The sequence below is a fragment of the Trematomus bernacchii genome, unplaced genomic scaffold (assembly GCF_902827165.1).
Source record: "Trematomus bernacchii unplaced genomic scaffold, fTreBer1.1, whole genome shotgun sequence".
In the NCBI taxonomy this organism is placed as follows: Eukaryota; Metazoa; Chordata; class Actinopteri; order Perciformes; family Nototheniidae; genus Trematomus; species Trematomus bernacchii.
This window is the reverse complement of record NW_022987567.1, coordinates 5,541,704-5,568,875: the sequence shown is the minus strand read 5'-3', so window position 1 is coordinate 5,568,875 and position 27,172 is coordinate 5,541,704. Positions and strand designations below refer to the sequence as shown.

Below are 27,172 nucleotides of genomic sequence, written 5' to 3'. Positions count from 1 at the left end.
TAAATACTGAATGATATTTTATAACGCTTTCTCGTTCTGTAGCAATACGAACCAAGTTAATGATTTTTGGGATGTTTTTATTGCCCCTCGAAATCATGAACTTTTCCCCCTGTATTTGACGCACACACACAGTAGCTTGTTGACAGTAATGTATGTTGATTTATGAAGATATTGGCACAATCCCCATTATCAGTGAGTAACACATGTTTTTAAAGTAGGGTGAACCTAGTGCGCCTACATAGAAGTACTCTTTATACCAGACATGCTCATACAGAACATCAACACAACTGATCTGTAGGATTCTGCTTACGTATATCACTTTTCCGCAAACACACACACACACACCTATGTTAAAATGTGTGTGTCAGTAGTAATATTTGACGCTTTGATACACAGATGGTGGTGCTGTCTACACCTGCCCTCCACTGGGACCTGAGTGTGTGTGTGTGTGTGTATGTGTGTGTGTGTGTGTGTGTGTGTGTGTGTTTGTCGGTCTCCAACACTTGAAAGAGACTTGTCAGCATTCCTTTCCGAACAACCTCTGCCGTCTATTCATCTCTCTCTTCATTCTGTCATCCCTCTCTCTTGCTAGCTATCCTCCTCTCCCCCCTAAATTCATATTCACACTCTTTCACCCTCTTCCTCTCTCATATATTCATCCCTCTCATGCCTCCTTCTTCTAGTTCTCTCACTTCCTTGCTCTCTTCCTCTTCCTTCCTCACACTCAATCACTTCCTCTTTATCCAACTTTCTCTCCTTTATTTTAAAAGTTTGCCTAAAACATCAACTTATTAGTATAATGCCTGAAAAGGACATGAATCTCAAACTACATTTCATTCCATTGGAAGTCCCAAACCAACTAACTATAACCAACTTACATCTAGATCTACATTAGAAATATTCATTGCAGGTAAATCAAAGGAGCCCTGTTAGGTTTCTTTGGGGTTTTCCCTTTCCTGTAGTGTGTTATATAGGTTTTTTGTAAGTCGTCTGCAAAGTCTAAAATCCCTTTGTCCAGGCAGTAAGAGAAACATAAAGAACATTAAAGCATGGACACATGTCACAGAGAGGCATAACATACAAATATGAACCTGGAAATTAGCATAATACGGCCCATTTAAAACAACAGCATTCCATTATGTCAGCTAGTTTCAGGGTCCTGCTAATACGAATGTTGTTTACATTGTAAAAAAAAAAAAAAGGTTCTCTCGTTTGAATAGTAACAGTTAGGAGAACAGTAATGTAAGCAAGGGCAGGTCAATGCAGTGCTCTTATAATGAATTAAAGGTGGGGTAGGTAATTTTGGAGAAACCGGCTCGAGATCGCTAGAATTTGAAAATACACAGCCGGACAAAATCTGCCACTTCCTTACAGAGCCCCTCCTCCAACACACACGAACGCGCACATGACCAATGAGGGCACGAGATAAGTTTGTGCACAGATGGAAGGCTGACAGGCAGGTAGGCCATCCAGTTACTTTAGCCGGGCCGGCTAAAATGATTGGTCGTGCTTTTTACAGTACTACGGCTTCCACAGATGAGATATTTGTATGGATTTTTTGTCAAAGCACTTAAGATATTCATTGCTATCGGGATGTTAAGAGCATTCCATGGAATATAACAAAAAGTGTATCTCAAGCCGGTTTTTCAAACTTACCTACCCCACCTTTAACAGGTCTTAAAATAATAGGTAAGGACTCTAATTTCTCCCCTTATGAGTATTTACTTTTCCCCCTGAGAATTGAGGAGTTTGGTGCCTTAGTCGAGGGTACCTTGGCAGTGAACTGGCACCTCTCGAGCATTCAGTCCACTCCAGTGTTTCCAAATTGGCTTTTTAAACCCTCTTACCATCTTACTTTCTAAATAGTGACAAGTTACACAATTGGCGTCTTATTCAAACCACCAGGAAAAGATTCTTGTGATTATGATATATTGTTATTCATTCCAATGCATGCTGCTCAGAGTAATGGTAGTCCCGGCTGTTCTTCCAAAAGAGAAACTTCCTCTGCTCTTCAGTCAGTGGGCGTGGAGCAGGAAGGAAGACGTTCAGAGGTGGGAGTTTAGCCGTCTATACGTTGACCATCTGGCTCGGAAACTTTAGCTGGATTGGAATCTTTCCAAGTGTGCGGAAGTGGTGTACTATAGTCGAGTGTGAGCACCACCATTTCTGTGAATACATGAACAATGATGCCAATCAGTGTGTGACGTAATCTGGTGACTTTTAGCATCTCTTGTAGCTAGTGCTAGCTACTCTAATTGCAAAAGATTTGGCAACACTAGTCCACACTGTATATGGACCTTAAAGGATTTGACCATAAGTTCCCAATTAAAGCAACCTCAAATAATAATTCAAATTGATAAATCGTGGAATTAGTTATACCAGTAATAATGAAATGAACAAAGACAAAACAAAAACAGTTAATAAGCAAAAACAAAGTATTTGAGAAAGACAATAGACACCCCTCTGTGTGTGTCTGTGTGTGTGTGTTGTGTAGTAACATGCTGAGCATTACTGTAGAAATATGATACACACATATTCCTTATTTCCTGTGTCAAAACAAACGCCTTTACATATAATACACATAGCCGTAGACGTGTTCATAAGCAAGTCATTGCCAAGCGGAAATCACTAGTTTGGTGTGATGGGGACTAAAATATGTCTTCTTGGCCGTGAGAAACACAACTGAGAAATTGACATATGTTACAGTGCAGGCAAATGTGTGGAGGGGAGGAATGGGAGGAATGGGAGAAGGGGGGGGGGGGGGGGGGGGGTGTAATTGCAAAAAGGGTTCTCTCTCATTTCTCGATTTGTTGCCTCCTTGTCTCCCTGATCCTCCAGATTGTGATCAGAGAATCTCAATGCTCAATCTTGAAGGACGTGTGTTTAAAAAAGGCATCTGTAGCATAACTTTGAACTTCACAGTTTTAAATACTGGAGAGTAACAACTCCCTATAGACTATACAACCTCCACATAACAAAACAATTACATATAATGCTTCTACAGTCTCTACTACTCTACGTATTGCTCCTGATACTGCTTCTGCTGCTAATATAGAAATATGAATCCAAAACTCTCTCTGGTGAAAGCACTTACGCACCAAAATCTGTAAATATATTGCTATTGGGATCTTAGCCAAATAAGCAATGCGATGTGAATATAGTTTCCTCCTTGACTCGGAAATCCGGCACATTTTCGACATCCTCTTTTCAATATGCTCTTAACTGAGAATCGGTGTGACATATTTAGAAATCTAATTCATGCGTTTAAGTGTTGCCTGAGGTCATATCTGATGATTACGACAGTGGTCAGTCAGTGTGTGTGAGTGAGTGTTTTAGAGAGGGAAACAATATCAACCGGCTGGCTCTCAGCAGCCAATTTTACAACAAAAAAAATCAGGAAATTAACATTTCCCACACAAGCGCCCCCGCCATTTCCACCATAAACCTGCACCTGTTGAATGGTTGGCAGAGTGTGTGTGAGAGTGTGTGTGTGTGTTTGTGTACGACAGACACATTCTCAAGTATTCATCCCATATGCTTGGATAAATAAGCCTCTACTACTTTACTATAGAGTAACATCTGAGCGCCACAAATACAATATTAGGACATTATTATTTTAACAGCATTGGAAACAACATACAGTTTTCACACTGATGAAATGAACACATTGGAGTGTGTGGGAGAGAAACTCCCTTTGGAGGGAACACAGGGATTTAAGCCTTTGCAGACCATTCACCAAAAACCTACAGAACACACTACAGGAAATGGAGAAACACAAAAATCATAATAGGACCTCTATAAATGCCTGAAAACAGAATCAAATCTTTCACACGGCATGTTTTAGCATTGGCGTCCCGTGTGTCTGTGTGCCATTAAAGGGTGGAAGTGACTGTGGGGCAGAATGACAATGAAGCCGCTGTGCTCCAGGTTGACATGTAAGCGTGTAACACTGAGCGTGAGAGTGTGTGTGTGTTGTTCCTCGCCATGTGCGTGTCTGTGTTTAATGTGTGTGACAGCAGGTCTGAGGTCGTAAAGCTCCTATAAACCCAAACCTGAAATCATCAAGAAGGCGTCACGCTGGGACGGAGGGACGTGGGCACACTAAAGCAGAAGGAAAGATTGAACATCATCAACACTGGGACAACATCAGCTCAGTTATTACACACACAAAGTGTCCTGTAGTCTGTAACACACTTCAGTGTATCCAAATCAAGTGTTGGAAATTCATTAACAACCTGCATTTGGAGTCCATATCCTTTAAGCTATACTCACACAGGTATGGAACAAAGTACATTTCTTCTTATCCTAAGATTGTCAAATTCACATGTGTCTCCAGGTGTTAAGTATGTATCCTTTGTATGTCCAAATGAGAGTCAGAGACAGCCATTTTAGTTTAAATCTTAATCTTACTAGATAAAATGCGTATTCGTTTTTTTTCTTCACATGCTTTTAGTCTTGTTTTTGTTGACGACAACTGAAGACGTTATAGTCCAGTTTTAAGTCAACAAAAAGTATCCTACTGGTAACTCTTACGGGCCGTCTCCACGGCAGCGTTAAAAAAATCTTGGAGGTGGGCGTATCTGAAGCTTGGGGATTTTTTTGCGATCAACCAATCACATGAATCTCCCGCCCGCGACATACGAAGCCAAAAAGCCCATAGTAAACTGGATATAAACTCCCCAAAACAGGCGAAAACATACCACTGTCTCTGCCACCTCCCTCCATGCCTGGCTCCTCCGGTTTATATCCCGGTAGGTCTGGTCATAAAGCACCGGGTGATTGATTCGCTACCGCTAATTTCTCCTCCATTTTTTGGAATATGAGGAAATGATCTGCGGTATGTCTCTCCCAGCATACACGCCGTTTGATTGGCTAGAGCTTGAACTGTCAGATTTGCGTACACGGGATTTGATTGGCTGACGCTTCCTCCTCAGCTTCAAAAGTTGAACATTGTTCAACTTTGGATCTTGAAAATCCTGAGAATCTCCGCTCGCCTGCCCACAATGCATTTCGGCGAAAGCGAAAAAAAGTGACGTCACCCCATTCAAAGTGAATGGGCAGAAGCGTTTCAAGATTTTTTAACGCTGCCGTGGAGACGGCCCGTTACTGTTGTTAACGCTCTAAAATATTCTTTCTTGTTAGTGCCAGAGTCCGAAGATCTCTTAACGGATTGAAATGCCTTCCAAGTGGTAATCATTCACAGGAAAGTAGATTCCAGGGGTAATTCATCTAATGTATATGAGCCTCACAGTTCACTTTGCACCCTCTTAATATATCTTACTTATGCACCAATGCTGTTTAACATTATAAGCATTGTTCTAGGGTGTAAACATGCAACAAAAATATTAAGAACCCCTATTTTTCGAGACGGGGGGCTAAACAAATAGTAACTTTAGTAACTCACCACTATAATGCTGTTGAAAAGAAGTTAATAGAACGGGTTAATTGAGCAGTCTGTAATGATTTGGTACGGTAATAAATGAAGTGTTGGAACTGAGTTACAGCTTAGGACCTTCATCTTTTACGAATATAAATCTTTTTTTTTACTAGAGTTGCCATTTAGTTTGCTCAAAACAGCTGCCTGCTGCTGCTAAAACTCAATCAGGGAAGACTTCTTTGTTTCAAGAACATTTATTGACACATGCATGATATGATAGACTGTTAATAGTCTTTGGTGATGAGACCCCAATCCCGATATCGTGCAGGACGTGCAGCCGTGAGTAGAATACTGCCCCGGGGGTCTATACACTGGGGGTGATGTTGAAACATCTGGATATGATGAGGAGGTGGGATGAAGAGGATGCTGAAGATCTGGATTGATGAGGTGTGGTTTTTGGATTACCTCGACACATGAATGTGGAGAACCATTTTAAAAGTTTGACTGCAGCACGGTGATTGGCTGCTGGACATTGTAGAAACATGTAATTGGTCCAAAGTGGACGCCTGTAATGAGCTGATTATATGCAGCTGAGGAGTGGATGAATGTGTCTGAACCTGCGCTGAGTTAATATTAAATGTGCCACCTTCACATTACTAATTTTCATTTATTGAGTTACTAATGCATTAAAAGATAGTATATTATGTATGTTTCACTTCTTAATCCCAACAGTTTTTGTTGCCTTATGAAAGACTATCACGAAGTGTGCATATGTGTTCTGTCGGAGTCACACACACACATATACGTATACACACACAGTCACACCTGTTCCAGTGAAACCTGGCAGAGTTTTGTTGTGTCGTCTGCTTGCCAATTTGAAGCGTCCCTCGTACGTCTCCACTAATAGACTTTGTTACCAAGCCAGAGGTTCAGCACGTCTTAAATCACTCCGCCAGTCCAACTCTGACAGTGTGTTCTGTGATGTTTAATTAGGAATAATGGTTTCTAATATTCCACCAATTAGGGCCTGTCTCGCGTTCAGTCAGGGGAGTTACGTAGTGAAAAAGAGATGGAAAAAAAAAGGGAGAAAGCTCGAATAGAATCAGTGTATAGGTAATGCCAGGTTGGTTCACCCCTGGGGTTTCATTTCAGTAAAAAACTGGCACTGCTGATGGATTTCTGACTAATGATTAATTTAAGCTCTTCTCGAAGGAAATCGCTAATTAAAACTAGGCTGAAAGTCCAAACGTTCAAGCCAGCGAAATATTTTAAAAAGAGGGAATTTTAAAAGAAGCCATTGGTACCTGTATGTGTGAGGCGGTGTTGCTTTAAGCAGAAATGTACAAAGGCTGGTCGGTGAACTACATAATGGTAAATCATTGTGAGAGGCTGCTGTGATGCTGCCAAAGAGAGGGTCTCTATTGTAACGTCTGCTGAATCAAACATGGGGGTTTCTCAGCCAGGTCACACTTAAGATGTTTGTCAAAAGAGCACATGTGCGGTGAAACATTTAGTTTATTTCCTTTTTTTAAGAAGATACGTTTGGGTCCCTTTTTGAGTTGTGCTGAAATGAGATTGATTGCTTTAGTGGGTGAATGTGTTCTGATTGATTTTTGGTTTACATGTATTTTGTATCCACATCATCAGATGCACAACACATTACCAACTGGAAAAAAAACAGGAAAGAGGAAATCTGTTGAACATATTAAATGTTACCCATACTTCAATGCTGTTTTATAGTTTCATATGCATGAGATAAAAAAGTCAGGGTGTTTTATTTTTGTCTTTTAAACAGTGTTTGTTGATAAAAGCAGCAAAGCTCTCTCACAGTAAAACGCTCCGATTTGAGTTTCCCTTATTGGGTCACTGAAGGCTTTGTCCCATAAATAGGTCCACACACACACACACACACACACACACGCACACACACACACACACACACACACACACACACACACACACACACACACACACGCACCATGTCGACTGCTGTTTAAAGCAACAACAGATGAACAAACAAACAAATAAAAAAAAAGAATCACACAGAACGGATTTACCAACCTACTGAGAGAAAGAAGACATGTTGTGTTTTAGGATGTCCGTTCAGTAAAAGTAGGTCACACACACACACACACACACACACACACACACACACACACACACACACACACACACACACACACACACACACACACACACACACACAGAGAAACACGCAGTGTATGACCTGGACAAATAAAACACAGCCCTTTCTTCTAGAATATTAAATTAAATTATTGGGAAAACAAGGTTGTGCTTTAAACTGTTTGAGTTCTTACTATCTGTGTGTTTCTGTGTTCTGGAACATTTTCAGGTTTGCAATTTTTGAGTGGGGTCAAAATTGGTGACATTTAAAAAAAGTGAGGACATCTTCAAAACTGGGGACATTTATGGGGAAGGTTAAAATGATATTTTCACTTCATTTCTTTCAAAAACTTTTGAAAATGATCTTTTCTTCATCATCACTTCCTCATCTTGTCCCTTTCTGTGGTTTCCCCTCTTCATCTCTCTTCTTCCTCTTGTCCTTTCTTGCCTCCCTTTTCTCTCCTCCCAATTCTTCATTCTTTCTCCAATTTTCCCCATTCCTATATTCTTTCTCTCTCTTCATCTGATGCTCATCCTTCCTTCCCACCGCTCCATCTCTTCCTCCCCATCATCCATCCCTCTATCTTCTTCCTTCTTACCCATTTAAATCTCTTTCGCCTGCCATGCATATTCATAACCCTAGAAACATTCCGTCCAATAGCGTTTAGTGTGTGTGTGTGTGTGTGTGTGTGTGTGTGTGTGTGTGTGTGTGTGTGTGTGTGTGTGTGTGTGTGTGTGTGTGTGTGTGTGTGTGTGTGTGTGTGTGTGTGTGTGTGTGTGTGTGTGTGTGTGTGTGTGTGTGTGTGTGAAGGGTTAAGGGGAAAACACACACACACACACCTCCCCTCCCAAACATCTAGCAGCTGGCCGACAGATGGGGCCCGCAGCCAAAAAAGCAGCAGCGGCAGCAGCACAAAAATAAAAATGTACAAGACGCCAGTGGAATTTATTTAAAGGCGGGGGGGGGGGGGGGGTTGTGTGGGGGGGGGGGGGGGGGGTGATCTGCACCTCTCTTCACTTCCTCTTCCACTCTCTTCTTTTTCACCTCACCTCCTCCATCACTGCTCCTCTCTCAACATTGTGTTCATGGACACGTTCCATAGAGGGAAGGACGAGGTGTGTAACATCACATCAAAGTCAATCTAGTAAAACACAAAACAAAATAAGGGTTGATTAGGCGGTTTGCTCAAATTGATTAATATGTGTCCTTCTTCTTCACACACAAATTGTTCTGTACTTACTGTGTTGAAGTTCTCATGTCTGTATATAACTCAATACGACAATTTGGAAAAGTGAAATATCTTTTGATTATTTGTATCATGTTAACATATCATTTCCTCCATGTATTCATCCTCAGTAGCTTCCATCTTCCTTCATCCTTTTCCTCTTCTTGTCCTTTTTTCTCAATGTTATTAGTGCTAATTATATTTTAAGTTTTATTTCAGCATTTCCTCGATCCATCTGTCGTATTATAAACTAGTTTTTCTTGCTGTTCCTCCACCATGTCGTCATTTCTTATCCTCTTTCGGTTTGTTCGGCTATTTTTTATCAGAATGTGTGTGTGTGTGTGTGTGTGTGTGTGTGTGTGTGTGTGTGTGTGTGTGTGTGTGTGTTATATTAGAATCAATTTTGGGGAAATGTCCTCGGCGCACCCTTCCTTATTTTTTTCTAATTTACTCCATTAACATACCTGTGTGCACACACACACACACACACACACGCACACACACACACACACACACACACACACACACACACACACACACACACACACACTCCTAATCGTAGCAGAAGGGAAGAGAGAGGGACTGAAAGTTGGTCAGAAATGGAGTAGAGGTAAAAGGAGTGAGGTTCAGGTTCAGTCTGCAGGTGGATTCTGTTTGGACAGATGACCTCCACTCCCTGTCCATCACAGACACACTAATGCAAAAGGGCAAGAGGGAAGAAAAGATTGATAGTGGAGATGAATGAGGGAGAACAAGAGGATGAAACTAAAGTTAGAAAGATGAGAAGGAGGGGAAGTGGAAAGGAAGACTTAACAGGAGGAGAGGAGACGAGAAGGAGACTCATCCCCAGGGGGCACTGTTTGTCCTTGTAGAAAAGTACACACACACACACACACACACACACACACACACACACACACACACACACACACACACACACACACACACACACACACACACACACACACACACACACACACACACACACTGACAGATAACGAACTACACGTCAAGATGTTTACACAAACTCCTCCTCGTCACCTCCATGCCCCTCCATGCCCTCTCCCCTCGGTACCTCACAGATCTCCTCCACCCTTACATCCCGTCCCGCACCCTTCGATCCTCAGACTCCGGGCTGCTCTCCATTCCCCATTCACGCCTCCGCACCTTCTGGGACCGTGCCTTCAGTGTCGCTGCCCCCCACCCTCTGGAACTCTGAAATCCGTAACGCCCCTTCTCTGAACATCTTCAAATCAACCCTGAAAACTCATGTGTTCAACAAAGCCTTCCAACATGAACTCACTCCCCCCCCCCCCCCCCCCCCTGCAATGTAACACTTACATTTCTGCCCCCTGTTTTATGTCTTGTCCTTATATGTTTCTTTGTTAAGCGACCTTGGGTTGATGAAAGGCGCTATATCAATTCAAGTTATTATTATTATTATTATTATTACACACATGTAAAAGGAAGCAGTGCAAAGAGATTGGACACTTATATTACTTATACATTTTAGACACTATGCACATTATGACATTATTATGTTGACAGTATAGTAACATAAATACAAATTGTTGTAAGTATTAATGTTGTCCCGTATTTATTTTATATATATATATATATATTTATTTATATATAGGGATGGCAGAAGTTTCCACATTCTTAACTAACGATAACTAAAGTTAGCTTTCATTTAATGTAAAAATACTCTGTGAAAGCAGGACTGCAGTCACACGCTCTGCTACGTCTGATGACATCAGGTGTGTTTATTTTGAAGACCTTTTCATCAATTCCCCCTGCTGCCCACCTGCACTGCACCTGATGCCACCCCCACTCATGTTCAACGCAACACACACACATACACACCCACACAAAACACCCCCTAGCTAAACTGTAAAGTACATCATCATCATCATCTCTGTCTCCCATTTGAATTCCTCCAAAGCGTTTATTCTTTCAAAGAGACATGCATGGCAACTCAAATCCAACTTGTGGCGCACACACACACACACACACACACACACACACACACACACACACACACACACACACACACACACACACACACACACACACACACACACACACACACACACACGCACACATTTTTGTCCCCATCTGGTCACCATTCAGCAGGATGTGTGCCCTCTCTGTAGTTGTGTGTTGAAGCGAACGCTCTCACAACCCTCTGTCAGCTCGGTTCTGCAAAGGTTCACCTATTGACCTTTGACCTTTAACAACCTCTATTGGTGGCTTACTGGAAGTGCAATAAGATTTAAAAACGGAACAATTGAACTGTACTATAGCTGTGTGTTAGAAGTGTTTTATTAAGAAAGATACGGAGATATTCCTTCAGAGTTGAAATGTATCGATAATTCAACAATGAGCACGAGAGTCCAGTGAAGCAGGTTTATGAGAGATATATTACGTTTAGCCTCTGGAAACAAACAAAAAAGAAGAATTCTGGCATGCTTTTCCTTGACTCAGATGGGACAATGGAACAGTTTCATCTTTGTGCATTTGGGTCAAAGATAGGTCAAGGCTGTGTAATGCCTAGCTTAGTACGGGAGCACAACACAGCCACAATAACACAGACAGTGACCACAGAGAGACACCAAACCACTAGAAAAACACACAAAATTACCAAAAAGTGTACACAAAATTACCACCAAGAGACATAAAACAACCACAAAGAAACAAAGAATGACTACAACGAGACACAAACACACCATACAGAGACACAATAACAGAAATATAGAATGACTACAAAGAGACATCTTGACAGAAAGTCTTATGTTTCAGATTGATTTGCATGTATTTGCAAGTATCACAAATCCCACAAAGTGTTTTGTTGTGTTGACCAATGAGAGAATTGAAAATGTGAAATAGTGTTTTTGGTGTTGCAGGAAAAAGGAGAGTTATTATTTCCTTTTTTTTTCAGCTGTTCTGAACATTCTGTAAGACCGAGGCTTTTTTTCTGGTTCCATGTGCCACCTGTGGACACCGCTGTGTGCTCTGTGTGTGTGTAACATGCGTGTGTGTGCGTCAGTGTGTGCTTTCATTGGATGATTCACTGTGGTTTGTGTGTTTCATGCATACTTTTGCGGGTTTTAATGTCCTGCTTTTGCAGTTGTGTGTGCTTTAGTGCATGTTCTCTTAGTTGGTCCCCCCTCCTTCTGGTTTCCCTTATTTGGGACTGGTGGGTTTCTGGTCATCCAGCTCTCCAGATGTTCTTACCAACTGAGCTGTTCCACATGCACAATCCAAACCAAAACCAGTGGTGGGAGAGACTCCCCAAAATACTTTTCCAATGGGGCTGAAGAAAACAGAAAACCAGTCACTACAACCAAAGATTTGTAGGAATATAGGCAGAGAAAAAGGAATATGCAACTTAAATGCTGTTAGAAACTAAATAATGTAACTATTCTAATAGTTGTGGAGTAACTTGGGTCGAAAGGCTATTTGTTGTGTTGATTGTGAATTAGACAATTAAATGCAGTTATGGACTGTGTTGAACTGAAATATAATTAGCCGGTTTTCAGATTTTACAACATAGTACAGAATATTGACAATATGCAGAAACAGCATGTACATTTCAACATTTTACATAATTTTATATTTTTTGCCCCCTACAAAAATTGTATTGGGCAAAGTAAGAGGCTGTGTGTGCGTGTGTGTGTGTGTGTGTGTGTGTGTGTGTGTGTGTGTGTGTGTGTGTGTGTGTGTGTGTGTGTGTGTGTGTGTGTGTGTGTGTGTGTGTGTGTGTGAGTGTGTGTGTGTGTGTGTGTGTGTGTTAATGAAGTGCCTAGGCAGACCTCACCCTTTCTCACCCCTCTCTGCCATCTCCCTGTGTTGACGTCAGAGCCCTTTGATCCCACACTCCACTACACACACACACACACACACACACACACACACACACACACACACACACACACACACACACACACACACACACACACACACACACACACACACACACACACACACACACACACACACACACACACACACACCACACACAGATGGTCTGTAGCCTGTAATTTGTGTCTGTGGTTTAATAAACTGCTGACGGATGGATGAACTGATGAACTGATCCGCTGGTTGGACACAATAGATACCTCATGCTGTATAAGCATATATGTGCTGTATGTAGCAGGTCATATTATATTCTATAATTTGATATAAAACCTAATCATTAAAACTACATTGTCATACCATTGAACTACATTAACATGCCAAACAACTGCATAATCATACGACTAATCTACATTATCATGCCATAGTACTGCATTGTAATACCATATACCTACATTATCATACCATTGAACTACATTTGAATACCGTAAAACCAAATTATCAAACCATATAACAATATATATAAGAGCGTCTTGATGAAAGCTGAACAAACTGCATCTGCTTTGTGGTCAAAACCTCAGAAAAAAACGAGTGTGTGGATCTTGAGTTAAGGTTGATTTATAAAACAACTTTTTCAGAAGTTAAGAATAAACTACCTAATTACACTGCCTTGTACCACTTTTCGTAATGGTCTCTTATGTAGTACAGGCAGTGTTCGAATTACCCATTTGCTTTCGGGGGAGCCCTATTTTTCAGTGCACATCCTGCTACTAAATATGTCACACACACGCTCTGTTGACTGGCGCAGCAGTGCGGATTCGATCAATTGCTATAAAAACACTCTGCTACTACTACAGACGGTGTCACTACACCGGCGGCTGTGGCCGTTGTTGAAGCCTCTTCAGGTTCCGCATCGGCAGGCCTCTCCCTCGGTGTGGAGCTGTCAAACTCGACCCTAACGCCGCTTACAGCCGGCCAACTAAAAGTTGTTCCGTTCACGTTGTCATTTTTAGACTCCTTCGCTTCTTTGCTTGTGAATCCAAAAGCTGCGAGGCTTGGCTGTTTTCGTTTTGCCATATTTTTTATTACAAAGCCAGAGTTAAAAAAATATCAATATGAACATTTCAAATACCGCGCCGGCATCGCCACCGTAACCATAGCAACGTAAGTAGCGTAAAGAGTAAAGTTCGCAGCGCCGAAGTACAGATGGCAACACCCAGAAATATTCACGAATATAAAACAAATATTCTGAAACTGTAATGAACAATAACTATTATTTATTTCAAGAACTTTTATTTACAGAAACTCAACATTTCTAATCTGTGTGACACAAATATGCACGATTGTTTTGGGCTCCCCCTATTTATCTTAAAGTCGGCCTTCAGGGGAGCTCCCTCCCTCTTCGGGGGAGCCAAGCTCCCCCTGGCTCCCCCCCATTTCGAACAGTGAGTACAGGTGATGTTCTGACACCTGAGAAGAGGTTCATCTCTGTTGATCAGAACACATTTGGAAATGGATTAAACATTCACTTCACAACCGGAGGCTTGTTGAGAGAATCTGTTTATTTGTGTAAAAGGTGTCATATTCTTATTAGAGGCTAATAAACAATTTTCCACTCAGATGAGCAGCGCTGACAACTGTTCTCTAAATTCAGTATACCCAAATCAAGGGGGAATAAATAGTTCCCAGATAGAGATCAAATCAACAGTTTTGTATTCCTCATGATCTTCAGATTTTCATGCATCTCTTCCTCTCTTGTTGAGTTTTATCTTCTCACCTCGCTCCCTCATCAGAGGTGAAAATGTACCGACAGGGATTCTCTCTCTCGTCTTCACACCTTCCTCATCAGTTCTGCCAAGTTTCCCCCAAAGGTGTGCTGCGGCTCGCTGACTCGCTGCAGGAAATAATAACGAGATGACGATAACGAAGACAATTTTATCACCTGTTTCCAACTGTTTATTTTCCAACTTGGAGGCTAAGCGGGTTTGTTTAAGGAAAATAAACCCACATATTGCTTTCATTGTTGCATTTTGCAGCTCTTTCTATTCTTCTTTTTAAAGGTCCCCTATTATAATGTTTTTCATCAATATATTACAGGTCTCAGATATATACAAAACATGTCTCTGAAGTGTTTGGCTCCAAATACCAAACAGATCAATTCAGTATCCCATAATCCCCTCTGTTTCAGCCCTGTTTCCAAAGTGCTGATTCAGACCTACTTTAGATGAAAATAAGGAGCCACTCCCCACGCCCCTCTGAGAGATATTTGGTTAAAAAGAACACAATAGGCGCGTTCACAACGCAGTACTTTTCCCACTTTAGTTCCGATATAGTTCCGAAATGTCGCGTTCACACCAAAAAGAGCCGGAACTAAAATTAGTTCATGAGAACCTTTTTACCCCCTTTTCCGTCAGTTTTCCGTCCCTTCAACAATTTCCCAATTTGGGATCAATAAAGTACTATCTATCTATCTATCTATCTGCTAAAGGTACTTTCGTGGGAGAAAAAGGTTCCTATTTCTGATTGGCTGGGCGGATTGCAAACCACGCCCTGTAAAACTCCCAAAAAGTTTTGTGAAGCCGCCATTTCATTATCCTTGCATTAGCATTATTAGCATTAGCATTAGCCCAGCGCACAAACGCAGAGAGACTAACTTATGGCAACACAAAAGAAAACATGGGAGCGGTGGAGATGAGGAGGTGCCGGCGTTCTGCACTCAAAAAAGTGAACTCTGTGAGTTGTTGAATCTAATGAATGCATCTTTACCCAATTTAATTGATATATCTGAGTTTGCTGTTTAAACCTAGTTGATTTAAGTAGGGTTTTCTTAAAATGGATACCTGTTGAAGCCACATATGCTGCTCAATTATCTCCAACGCAACACAGCTGTGTAAATTGCCTGTGGCGCATGCGCAGAGGCTCACATGAGGGATATGATTGTGACGTGGGCTTTTTCGCGGTGAGGAAGGACAGGAGAAGCTGAAGAAGCAATGGCAGAGACCTGAGCGACATCCAAATGAATATGAGTGAGTATGTTTTTCCTATGCAACATTTTAAGTTGGTTTATAAACATGCGGTTAGAATGTGAAATTGAGAGTGTTGTAACTCGCAGAAATATCTGCAATATTTTCGCATATGGCAGCTAAGGTTGGCTAGCTGGAAAGCTAACTAACTAACTTAATGCTAGCCAGCAGGAATATATCACAGTAGCAACCAAACAGTTTTAAATTGAATTATAAATTACTGACTTGTGTGTTGTGAAATGTTAATTTAATATTGTGAAAGTGGCGCGAAGATGGCTGTTGGTCGGGTTTAGGGATATGTGTTTGACTGTCAGTGAGCAGGACCGGCTATTAACCGGCGGCAACTGAGATGCCTGTGGCGGGGGAAGACAGAAGCTTGCAGATAAAGAACAGACTGTGTGATAGCACTAATGTTACAGTGTGAGAGCTAGCTTGCTAACGTAAACCAGCTACGTTAGTGGTTGGGCGAGCGAGAGTGAGAGAGGGAGCGGGGCTCAGTGATGCAAATTAGTGCTTTTCGGCGCCTCCCGCTTTTTTAACGCTGATTTGGGTGACTTGTGTAATTCGTGGAGAACCGAAGAGTTTTCGTTTTTGGGGGGGGGGGGGGGGGGGTTTGGAGTCCGTCAACAACTTCGTACTTAAAAAAAGAAGAAATCTAGACCGCAAAATAATTAAACAAGCGAGTGCCTGTTTTTCCTGACCAAGGACAGGTTCCTTGAACACAACACGAGCGTAACGTGTCTTCACGTGGTATATGTCTGAAAGGAGTGCTGACGGAGAGCACCGGAAAGCCGCTCCAGCTCTTCAAATATTGCAGTACCCATAAGGAGCCGTACACATGCCGCAGTGTTTGCGTGGCTGTGTCTTTAGTTGTAATCACAGTGGCGATCTGTTGTTATTAGCATCTGGTTAGCTAGCTATGCTAACGAATTTAAAGAGCTTCTCTACAACCAGGTGGAAGAGAGCTCTCTCCTGAGAGGCTCAAATAACCTCAGCTCAGTGAGGTTAAGGCACACCTTGATATGATCATTATAGTTATTAATGAGACATTAGAGACTAAATGAAAAACAGGTATAAAATACTATATGACAGTAACAAAAAAGTTGTTAAAAATAACAAGAATATAGTTTAAAAGGGGAGTGATTTGTAAAATATCCAAAATGAAAAATCTTGATTTATAACTTAACATCTCTGTCTCCTATTGATCTGAGTATATTATAAAGAATAGCCAGTTCATTGAAGCATTATAGCACAGGCCTTTGTCAGATGGTATATTACGCTGTTTTTTCTCTGCTTCGAATAGTTCTCTCTTTTTTTCACCATACCTGTGTTTGCATCACTGATCTATACTCTGTCATTTTTTGTTTAATATTTTTGTTTGTTTCATTTTCAGTTACATGTGGAAGTGTAAAGACTGTGGTGCAGAGGAAACCTCAAGATTTCAGCTATTGAAGCACTACAGGTTAATACATGGCCACTTTGGCCGCAGACAACCTTATCCATGCACATATTCTAAATGCCCATGCACATTTAAAACGTGGAATGCCCTTCGAAGTCATCTATCCAGATCACATTTTGATCAAACGTCACAAAAATCTGTAAATGTAACAACATTTACCTGCCATCATTGTTCTTGTAATGGCATTGTCTCATTGAGAGAGTTTTTCGTTCATGTTAACAACCATCTCAAAAGACACGAAACCATCTGTTGTGTGTTTGAAAGTTGTTCCTTTTCAACAAATATTTACGGAACATATCAATCACACAAGAACAGAAAGCACAAGACGCATACACTGAACAATTTCAAAGCTGGAATTGTGGAAAATGGAAGGGCAGATTCATTGAGTTGTACTTTGGGAGATACATGCTTGACAGAGAGTGATGAGATACTTCACGATGATGAGCTTGAGGTTGGTGCATTGGTCCAAACGTCAGAGAACTTGCATAAAGTTATAGAACAGAAACTGGCATTTGTTTTATTAAAACTTGAAAACTGTTTCCATGTACCAGGCTCTGCCATTGATGAGCTGCTAAACGAGTTGCACTATTTGATTAGTTCTTCTCTGGTGCCAGTATCCAACAACATTCTAGCTGATTTCTTCAGTAACCATAACTTGCAAGTTGACCAATTGCTCATTAATGAGTTAGGCTGTACACTTTGTACGTCCAACCCTCTGTCAAAAGCTTTACAAAAGGAAGGACCTTTAGCCACTGCTTTTAAGAGGAAGCAATACTACAAGGATCATTTCAATATTGTTGATCCAGTTCAGTACATACTTGATGCAAAGACTAAAAGAAGTTTTCAGTATGTCCCTTTGCTAAAGGTTTTACATCAGCTACTTCATCAAAATGATGTGCTTAGCAAGGTTGTTGAAAAGAGAAGAGAACAACAGGTAGTGAATGACCACCTTCATTATAAATCTTTTGAAGATGGCCAGTACTTCAAGAACAATGATTTTCTGGCAGGGGGGGAACTGAGAATCTCCATCTGTCTATACGTAGATGACTTTGAAGTCTGCAACCCACTCGGTACTTCACGTAAAACACACAAACTCTGTGCTGTCTATTGGATTTTGGGAAATTTGCCTCCTGGCAGCCATTCCTCTTTGACCTCAATATACCTGGCTCTTTTATGTAGAAGTGATGACGTGAAGACCTTTGGCTATTGCAAAGTATTTGAACCATTACTCCAAGACCTTGTTACATTGGAGCGGCAGGGTGTTTTTGTCTCACAACTGGGTACATTTGTGAAAGGGACACTTCAGTGTGTAGTGTCAGACAACCTTGCAGCACATGGAATAGCCGGATTTGTGGAAAGTTTCTCGGGCCCATATGCTTGTAGGTTTTGTACAGCTCAGCGAGCAGAAACTCAGGTTAAAGAAGTGAAATCGGGTGCATTTACCCCAAGAAACAAGGAGCTTCATCAAGTCCATATTGATACTGCACAGGCAAAAGGAGGTAGCTTTTTTGGTGTAAAAAAAGCGTGTATTTTCACAGAAAGACTTGCCCATTTCAGTGTCACATCAGGGTATCCTCCTGATGTTGTCCATGATCTTTTTGAGGGCATAGTCCCAGTAGAGCTTGCACTGTGCCTTGGTGTGCTTATTTCCAAAAAGTTTGTTACGCTTGAAAACCTCAATAAGAGCATCAAAAACTTTCCATACAAGTGGGGGGACAAAAAAAACCGACCTCATTTGGTCCCAGTTAATTTTGTCCGAAACAAAAGAATTGGTGGCAACGCGCACGAAAATTGGTGTTTATTGAGGTTATTGCCGTTTATGATTGGGCAGTTGATCCCTGAAGACGAACCAGCTTGGAAAGTGATTCTAGACTTGAAACATATTGTAGAGCTTGTTGTTGCACCTATCCACTGTGAGGAGTCTGTGGCATATTTAGAGTTTAAAATCTCAGAGCACAGACAGAGATACCAAGAAGTATTTCCAGATCAGCGACTCTTGCCAAAACATCACTTTTTGGAGCATTACCCAGAAATGATTAAGCTGTTCGGCCCCATTGTGATGTTTTGGACTATGCGTTTTGAGGCCAAGCACAGTTATTTCAAACAGGTTGTAAGACACACAAAGTGTTTCAAGAACATTACACTGTCTCTGGCAAATAAGCACCAGCTGATGATTGGCTATCACATGCACACAAGGAGTAATGAGAGGTCAGCCTTTGACGTGTCAAACGTCTCAACAATTCCATTAGATATCATGAAAGAAGACATAGCACTTCAACTAAGTCAGAAATACACTAACCTCACAACAGTCACGCTAGCACACATTGTCTCTAGCAATGGCATTGAATATAGAATTGGAATGCTTCTTGTGCATGGATCAGTAGGTGGACTGCCTGAATTTGCAGAAATACTTCAAATGTGTATATTGAAAAACACATTGATCTTTATATGCAGAAAATTGTCTTCATGGTACAGGGAGCACTACGGAGCATTTGAGCTCCAGTCATCTTCAGCCAGAGAGATTGTGTTGGCAGAGTTAAGTGAACTGACCGACAACTATCCCCTGAGTGACTACAAGTGTGGAACCCTCCGAATGGTCACCCTTAAAAGATACATACACATGTCAGGTAATTATCCTTTAATTTTTATTTGACTTTGACTGAATGTCTTCATGGGAATGTGGGTAAAATAAGACACAGAATATCAATTAAAAACATCTGGGGTTTGGAGTCAGAAACAAGTGAGGTTAGGTTAACAGAAATAATAAAACACAACTCTACAAGGATGCTGGCGTACCCTAACTAAATCTATGCATGCTAGTTAATCAAGTCAAGTTGCATTTTGTAACATTTGCAATATAAATTTGAAACTGCCGACAATTCAAATCGGTCTGCAGTTTAATTGAACTACCAAAAATGATAATGCTGCCTTAATGTTTACTATGGCTTTATAACTACACATGTGCAAGAGTCATTCAAATATAAATATTTACACAACACATAATTAAATATGTTACTAAAGTTTAAAGAATACTTCCATCACACTAACCCAGTGCTTTCAATGCCTATGATACCTCCACTGATGATGACTGGATCTGCCTCGAATTGTATTACCTACTGTTTAAAAAATATATATCTTCTTCTGTCTTTTCTTTAGAGTAACCTGTTGACAAGTATGGCCACTTCTGCAGTGCTTTGCATCATCCTAGGAGAAAATGACTCTGCAAAAGTAACCCTGCCTTTGGGAATACCAAGCTCTGTTGAGGAACTTCAAAGTGAGATTAAGAGACAATGTGAGGTGTTTGGAGACTTTAGACTGCAATACAAGGACCTTGATTTTGATGAGTTTATAAACCTTACCTCCACCTCAGACATTCAAAACAAGGGGAAAATCAAAGTAATTTACCCCCCAAGTGCCTTATCTACAAGCAGTCCTGGCTTCTCTGCACGGACATCCAGCCAGGATGAGATCAATTCAATCTCATCTGTGGACACTGATCTTCCCTTATCTTCTGATTCTTCGTCAACATCATCCCTCAGAAGTGAGCCATGGCCAAACGCCTTTCCTGTGCCGGAGTTTGTCTATGATGTCGAGATCCAACTCCAGCGTGCCAATAGTGACTTTCAAAGTAATGGTACCCTCTTCAGTCCTAATCCAAGAATGAAGTCAGATATTCTTGAAACTTTGGCATCACAGATTGTGAAATATAAAGCATATCCCTCAAGTGCTGAATTTGATTCGGTAGCTGAAGCACTTGTGAAAAAGCACCCATGTTTAAGGGAGCAAGGCTCTGTTACTGGCTTTTATGGTTGGAAGATCAGTTTAAAATTCAAGATGGGAAACTACCGCACTAAGCTGCGCAACATTGGATGTTCAGAGCTGACTGTCAATTCTTTAAAGCGTCAACAGGATGATCAACGCACATCTCGCAATCAAGTGAAGAAACCTAAAAGAGCGGAGGTAAACTACTATCCAGACTATCCAACAGGACAAACCAAACGGAGCCTAGAGGAAGAGAGGCTGGCACTACTGTCCGAGGTACATAAGAACAATAACCAACAGGTGGTGAAGGATAAAATGGAGAGGACATTTGCCTATAGGCGTCATGAGGTGATTGAAGACAAGCCATTCATTGCCGAATTCAAAAGAAGGTGGCCGGCTCTCTTTTCTGAGCGTGAGGTCAGTCATATATTTTGTTGATAACTTAATTATTATATTTTGCAAGGGGGTTCAATTTAAAGAAGCATTTTACCAATGTACATGTGATGCAGTTTGCCAGAAAACATTAGGGCAAATGCGTCAAGACTGGCCACATACACTTATTATGTTTGTCATTGGAACCTGACTACAGAATCATACTAAGAAATTAACCTAACTTTCATGTTAAATGATAGCTTTGAGAAAAATAATTATTCTATATTTTCATTCTTACAATGCTTTGACAAAAAAATCATCAGGAAGTAAAAAGAAAAATGTCATGGCTGAATTATTCCATTAACTTTTACTGTGGTGCTGCAGCCAACAAGAAAATGTGTTGATTTGATTTATGTGTTTGTCTTTATTAAATGTTTGTAGGTGGAAGCAGAGTTTGCTCGCATCACCACTGTCCCACTGAGATCTAAGTTCATGCAGCAGCTAGATCATCACTCCTCCAAGCTGTTAAGGATTTTCCAGAAAAAAGGTGGTGCCGCTGGGCAGAAAATAAGGAATATCATGGCAGAATACGACAAGGTGTGTTATCTAACAAATGCCTGGTTATTAGAAATATTTGTTTTGTTTAAATTAATTTTATTGTATTTATTGTGCAGTTGTATTACTTAAGCATGCAGTAAAATATTTGAGACGTGTGGCTGATGGAAGACATTTTAAGTCATGTTCCCACAAAGTTTAAAATGTACTTGATCAAGTCATTTTCAAAATGAAAATGAATAAATTAATTGTATTTTCATCTAAAGAGATTTGCATATTTGTGTACCTTTTCTGTGGAATGTAGTAATACATAGTGTTTCATGAATGCAAATTCGCAGAAGTTTGGCTTTTTTGAATTGCAATAATTTGATTTACTGTGCTGCATATGATGGTAGTGAAAAAATGCTTATACTGAAACATATTTCTAAGATGATCATAATGCTTAGTTCCCAGTTAAATAAATACAGTGTCTTGGATTATAACATAAATACTTTTAAAGTACAACTCACTACCTAGTAATAACCAAACACTTGCATTACAGGTGCTTCTTGTGGTATTATAACTTGTACTCCAGTTGAATGCACATTCGTCCCCCTTCATAATAAAATGCACTTAGACACTGCCTGTAAATGTAAAAAATTGTATGAAGTTGCATGTAAAAAAGAACAGGATAGTTTGCTTGTGCATTAATGCATCTAGTGTTAAATGCTGCACAATGTAAAAATACTATTCTCCCACTTATGCATTTCCTTTGTTACAGAATGACGCCATCGAGACAAGGAGAGCCTGCGTTATAAAAGCACTAATTGTGTACCTTAATGAAGACCCCGAAAGCCTGATTAGAGAGTACCTCGTAAGTATTTGTGCCTCTGCTTTCCACATTATTACCCTCTGGAAACAAAAAAAGTGATTTATTTCGTACTTTTTTGAGCTGGTTTTAAACAAACTAATGGCACCACAGGTTTGAAAGAGCAATCAGAAAATAACCCATATGCATGCATAATACAATTCCCTTTTCAAACTATCAACAGCAGTTTGTAGACCGTTGCTTGAATGTATAATTCATAAATGGAACTGTTGAGTTTCTCAAATTTTAAAGTTTTGTAAAACCATTTTCATATCCATGGTTAACTAAATACCCACAAGCCCCTAGCAGATACCGTCAACAACTAGAAAAGCTACACCCAATGTAGCTTGTAGGTATGCTTATCTGGGAGCTCTATATATGTTACTTAGCAAGAGTGTTGCTTTTTTCCCGTGTGTGTGTGTGTGTGTAAGTCTGGCTGATGGTCTATTTTTTCTGCCTTTTAGGATGTTGAGACTGACCAGAGTGTAGATCAGATGGTCTTGGGAATCTTCGCCATAAAGAAGGAAGGTGCAGAGCCAACGGATTCCCTCGCAGATGTGGGGATTGTAATTGAAGGTGTGGAAGTGCTGAACGATCTTCAAAACATTGCGAACGCACTGGCAATTTTATTTGGACTCACATATGCATTGGACTTGAGCTATCCAAAAAACCTGAGATGCACGTTTGAGGTTCTTCAAAAGATCCTGATGGAAATGGATGTTCGCCACCTGTCGTCAAAGGCTCAAGTGCTGAAAAACAAACTGTTTGAATGAACTACTTGAACACTACAAGTGGAACGCCTTGAAACGGCACGTTGGATATCTTGGAGCAGGGGTTTTATCCAAATATTTCGGAGGGAATTTTATCTATGGAATGTTACTGAATAGGAATGTTACAAATGATTAATGTCGTACAGTTTATACGTACAAGTTGCAGTTTGGGCTATGTGGTTAAAACATGGTGCTCTTTTGAAAATTGTTGTTGCTAGCTAAATGTTGTGCAACTTTTTCTATTAAGGTGATAGCAAACTAATTATGTATATTTACCAGGTCAATAATATACTACCGTATCCAGCTAAGAGCAACATTAGCCTGGAAATGTCTGTTCTGACAAGTGTGTTTCCAATATTTACTCATCCTTTAGCTCTGTTTTGGTCTCAATACTGTTGAAGGTTATCTCGCTCCTCGGCTGCTGGATGTTTAGTTTTCCTCTCCAGCTGGTCGCTAACTTTGGGGGCCAGGTGCTTCGTCGCCTGCTTAATGATAAACGTGGAGGGAATTGAGAGTCGATCAGAGCTGGCTTGCTGAATTTTTTTGGATTTAGACAGAATTAAGAATTAGACAACACCAAACAGAAAATATGCTATAAAACCAAAACAATAATCTAGAAAACTATTGTTCCGGTTTTCATTATCTCCATAGCAACAGTTGATGACAAGAGACATTTATAAACGTTTTACACATTTTGTAGTTTACTTTTCTATTTATGTGACGACTTACATGCAATGTTTAGTTTCAGTTTGGGCTATGTGGTTAAAACATGGTGCTCTTTTGAACATTTTTGTTGCTAGCTAAATGTTGTGCAACTTCAACCTTTTGTTTGTTGATAAGGTGTGATACAAAGAAGTCTTTATGGGTTTCCATGATTTTAAACTTGGTAAACCTGGTTGCCTATGTGGTTATATCGCGTTTCATGTGAAATAAATGTATTTTTTTCACTGAACCTTAAGTCAGTTAATTTGAATTTACTTAACTACACTTCGTGGAATTTGTTGACATAGTCTGGTTTAGTAAGTGAACTTAAAATGACTTCCATTATAGCAATGAATACCAGTTAAGTAACACGGAATGCAGTAGTTTCCAAAATGATTTAAGTTTGAACTACAAATTAAAGTTAAGTTGATCTTACTAAATACAGTTGAGTATAGCAGTTCTTACTTTTAAGTAACATGAATATAGGTGAGTTAAGTTAGCATTATATAATATCTTTATGTTGGCATTAATCAAAAAAATCAAGTATGTCTAAAGGAACTGCACTGTGTTGACTTAATATTGCTCAGTTAAGTTAGCTGGACACAGAGCTATTAATTAAATCCAGGGTGACCGGGTATTGTTGAAGTTAATTAACACGGTCGCGTTGGCTCAACATAAGTCAGTTATATTCTTCTTACTAGTAATATTTAATTATAATCTACTCAACTCAGTTTCGTGGAATTTGTTGACATAACTTTATTAAGTAAGTCCAAGAAATTATTTTTTTGAGTGTGGCGATTTACTCGGAAGGCTTCAGTAGAAGCTGCTGGGAGTCCCAGCAGCAGTCCCCAACTCCGGGGACTTCCGGCCGGGGAATTCGGGTGGCAGTATACGCCGTGAAGTTGTTTGCGGCCTGCCAGTAAACCCAAAGCAGAAGAAGAAGAAGTGACGTCAGCGGCTTCATTTGTCTAATCCTCCCCCAGGGACTTATTCCGGTGTGAACGCGATCTGCTCTTTAGTTCATCAGAACTAAAGAGTTCTGATGAACTAAGTTCTGATGAACCTTTGTGGGAAAAGTATACTGCGGTGTGAAAGCGCCTAATGGTGCTCTAGGAGGAGATTCAGGTGATAAGGTGTGTGGGGGGGGGGGGGGTTACCTTGGTTGGTGATTGGCTAATGGTTACACAAGCCAGAAAAACGTTATGACATCATAAAGTGGGCAAAATCTGATCAGCTAGGTGATCAATAGGTGACCTTTAACACGTTCTAGTTGTTTTAATGGTTATTGAATCATACGTTCTCCAAAGGCAAACTTTTGTGGAACTGTGTTGTCTTGTGTGTTCAAATGTATTTAGCTTTCTACTCTGCACCCCTGATTTTAACGAACTGATTGAATCATCCATAGAGTTCGGGATGATCATTTTGAAGTTTGAACGACTGCTAAACGTTTGATTTTTCTTTTGTTAGAAAGAGGCTGTTAAATCCTCACGTTCACAGCTTTTGTCTTCTTGCTGCTCACCCTCTCATGCTGCTGTCGCTCCTTGCTGTCGTTAATGTAATTAATATGTCAGTGGGAGTTCATCCGAGCCTCCCAAGTTAGAATGTGTTTTCTATACTTCTCTGTGAAATGGATTGTTCCTGTAATTACCTATTATGCTCTTGGGTGTGCTAGTGTGAGTGTGAGTGTGTCAAAGGACTTAATGAAATGGAATTGAATCACAGCTAAGTAAAATGGTTTAGGATAAGGAGGCTGTGTTCTCGATGTGAAGCCTTTTTCATATAGTTGGAGGTGTCAGAATCAGGATGAGATTGAATCACAAGCAGAATTCTTTATTTATCTCGAGGGAAATAAGGTTTCGTATCAGACTTGTGCGAGACCCAGTAACAAGACATATAATCATTCTGGTGCTATTTGTCAAACAGTTGTGGTCCTAAAAGTGCCTTTAGTGATGTCACTTGGGTCAGCGTTGGTAGGGTCCAAGCGCTTCAAGTGTAAAACTGATATAAACCTGGGATTGTTACAAAGAAGTCAGTTAATCCGATTATTGTATAACGCTCTGCATACAGTATGGCGCAAGCTAGTTGGTCGCGTCGTCAACATTAGCTGCGATCCAGCATAACACCAAACGTTTCAACTTAATAGCCACTGGTATATTTGCATTGTGGGTAATGACTGAATGAATGTGATAAAAGAAGATATTTCTGGTTTTGCTGCATCGAAATCTGACAATGTAACGGGACTGCAAATCTACATGGGTGGTTACTCTTTTAACCAAACCATAACTGCCACACAGGGAATATTGGATGGATACATTACACTGAGAGAAAGATAACAAAGAAGTAAAATATATAAACTCACCTGTAAAGTTTAATTTCCCGCAGCGCAGAAAAAATGCACAGTGTTGTACCCCCCCCCCCCTCTCCCTTTCTCCCTGACAGAAGCAGCTCTGTGAACGCACACCTCAAAATAGGTCTTAATTGCCTGTGTTGACTTTTAATTACACTGCTTTGTTCCCTGCTGAAAGCTGGAGTGTGAAAGGAGACATACATGTCTACACAGAGGAGGTGTGTGTGTGTGTGTGTGTGTGTGTGTGTGTGTGTGTGTGTGTGTGTGTGTGTGTGTGTGTGTGTGTGTGTGTGTGTGTGTGTGTGTGTGTGTGTGTGTGTGTGTGTGTGTGTGTGTGTGTGTGTGTGTGTGTGTGTGTGTGTGCGATTCCAAGAGATGCTCATTACCTGTTTCCTGACAAGGAGTCTTGTGTACTCTGAGAAAAGGCTACAATTTAACAAGGTCACTAATAAAACAACTGATGTAAGTGAATCCCGTATCAACAAAACATCGCTACACAAAGTTCCATTGTTACCTTCATCCATCATTTCTCTCTCTTTTCATAATCCCTGTGTTTATGTAGGGATATTGTTCTTTTTTGTGTAGTTCTGTCTATCTTTCATCCAACTTAACCTTTGGTCATTTTCTTTCATTTCAGTATTAAAAGTTTTTTTTTTTTCATAGAATGTTCCTTCCAGTTCTTTAATATGTGGGTCAGTGGGCCAGCAAATAGGGAAATATCAGTTTTATGATATTTTGAGTGTGTGTGTGTGT

At 40.5% G+C, this 27,172-nt stretch overlaps 1 protein-coding gene across 2 annotated transcripts; it reads left to right on the top strand.

The window, feature by feature from the left end:
- Positions 1-15,314: 15,314 nt before the first annotated feature.
- LOC117478872 (sterile alpha motif domain-containing protein 3-like) lies at positions 15,315-24,555 on the top strand. 2 transcript variants are annotated; one of them, XM_034125802.1, is made up of 7 exons: positions 15,315-15,608; positions 16,999-17,067; positions 19,540-19,691; positions 20,221-21,243; positions 21,640-21,795; positions 22,514-22,606; positions 23,065-24,555. In XM_034125802.1, the coding sequence occupies exons 4-7, from the start codon at positions 20,239-20,241 to the stop codon at positions 23,371-23,373; spliced, it is 1,563 nt and encodes a 520-aa protein (XP_033981693.1). In that variant the 5' UTR covers positions 15,315-15,608; positions 16,999-17,067; positions 19,540-19,691; positions 20,221-20,238; the 3' UTR covers positions 23,374-24,555. The 2 variants fall into 2 exon arrangements, with proteins under 2 accessions (XP_033981693.1, XP_033981694.1); XM_034125803.1 differs by having other exon boundaries at positions 19,519-19,691.
- Positions 24,556-27,172: the final 2,617 nt, after the last annotated feature.

Coding starts and splice junctions, on each gene's coding strand:
- LOC117478872 (XM_034125802.1), top strand. CDS start 20,239: ATGGCCACTTCTGCAGTGCTTTGCATCATCCTAGGAGAAAATGACTCT. Junction 21,796..22,513: donor TCATGGCAGAATACGACAAG/GTGTGTTATCTA, acceptor CCTTTGTTACAG/AATGACGCCATCGAGACAAG. Junction 22,607..23,064: donor GCCTGATTAGAGAGTACCTC/GTAAGTATTTGT, acceptor TCTGCCTTTTAG/GATGTTGAGACTGACCAGAG.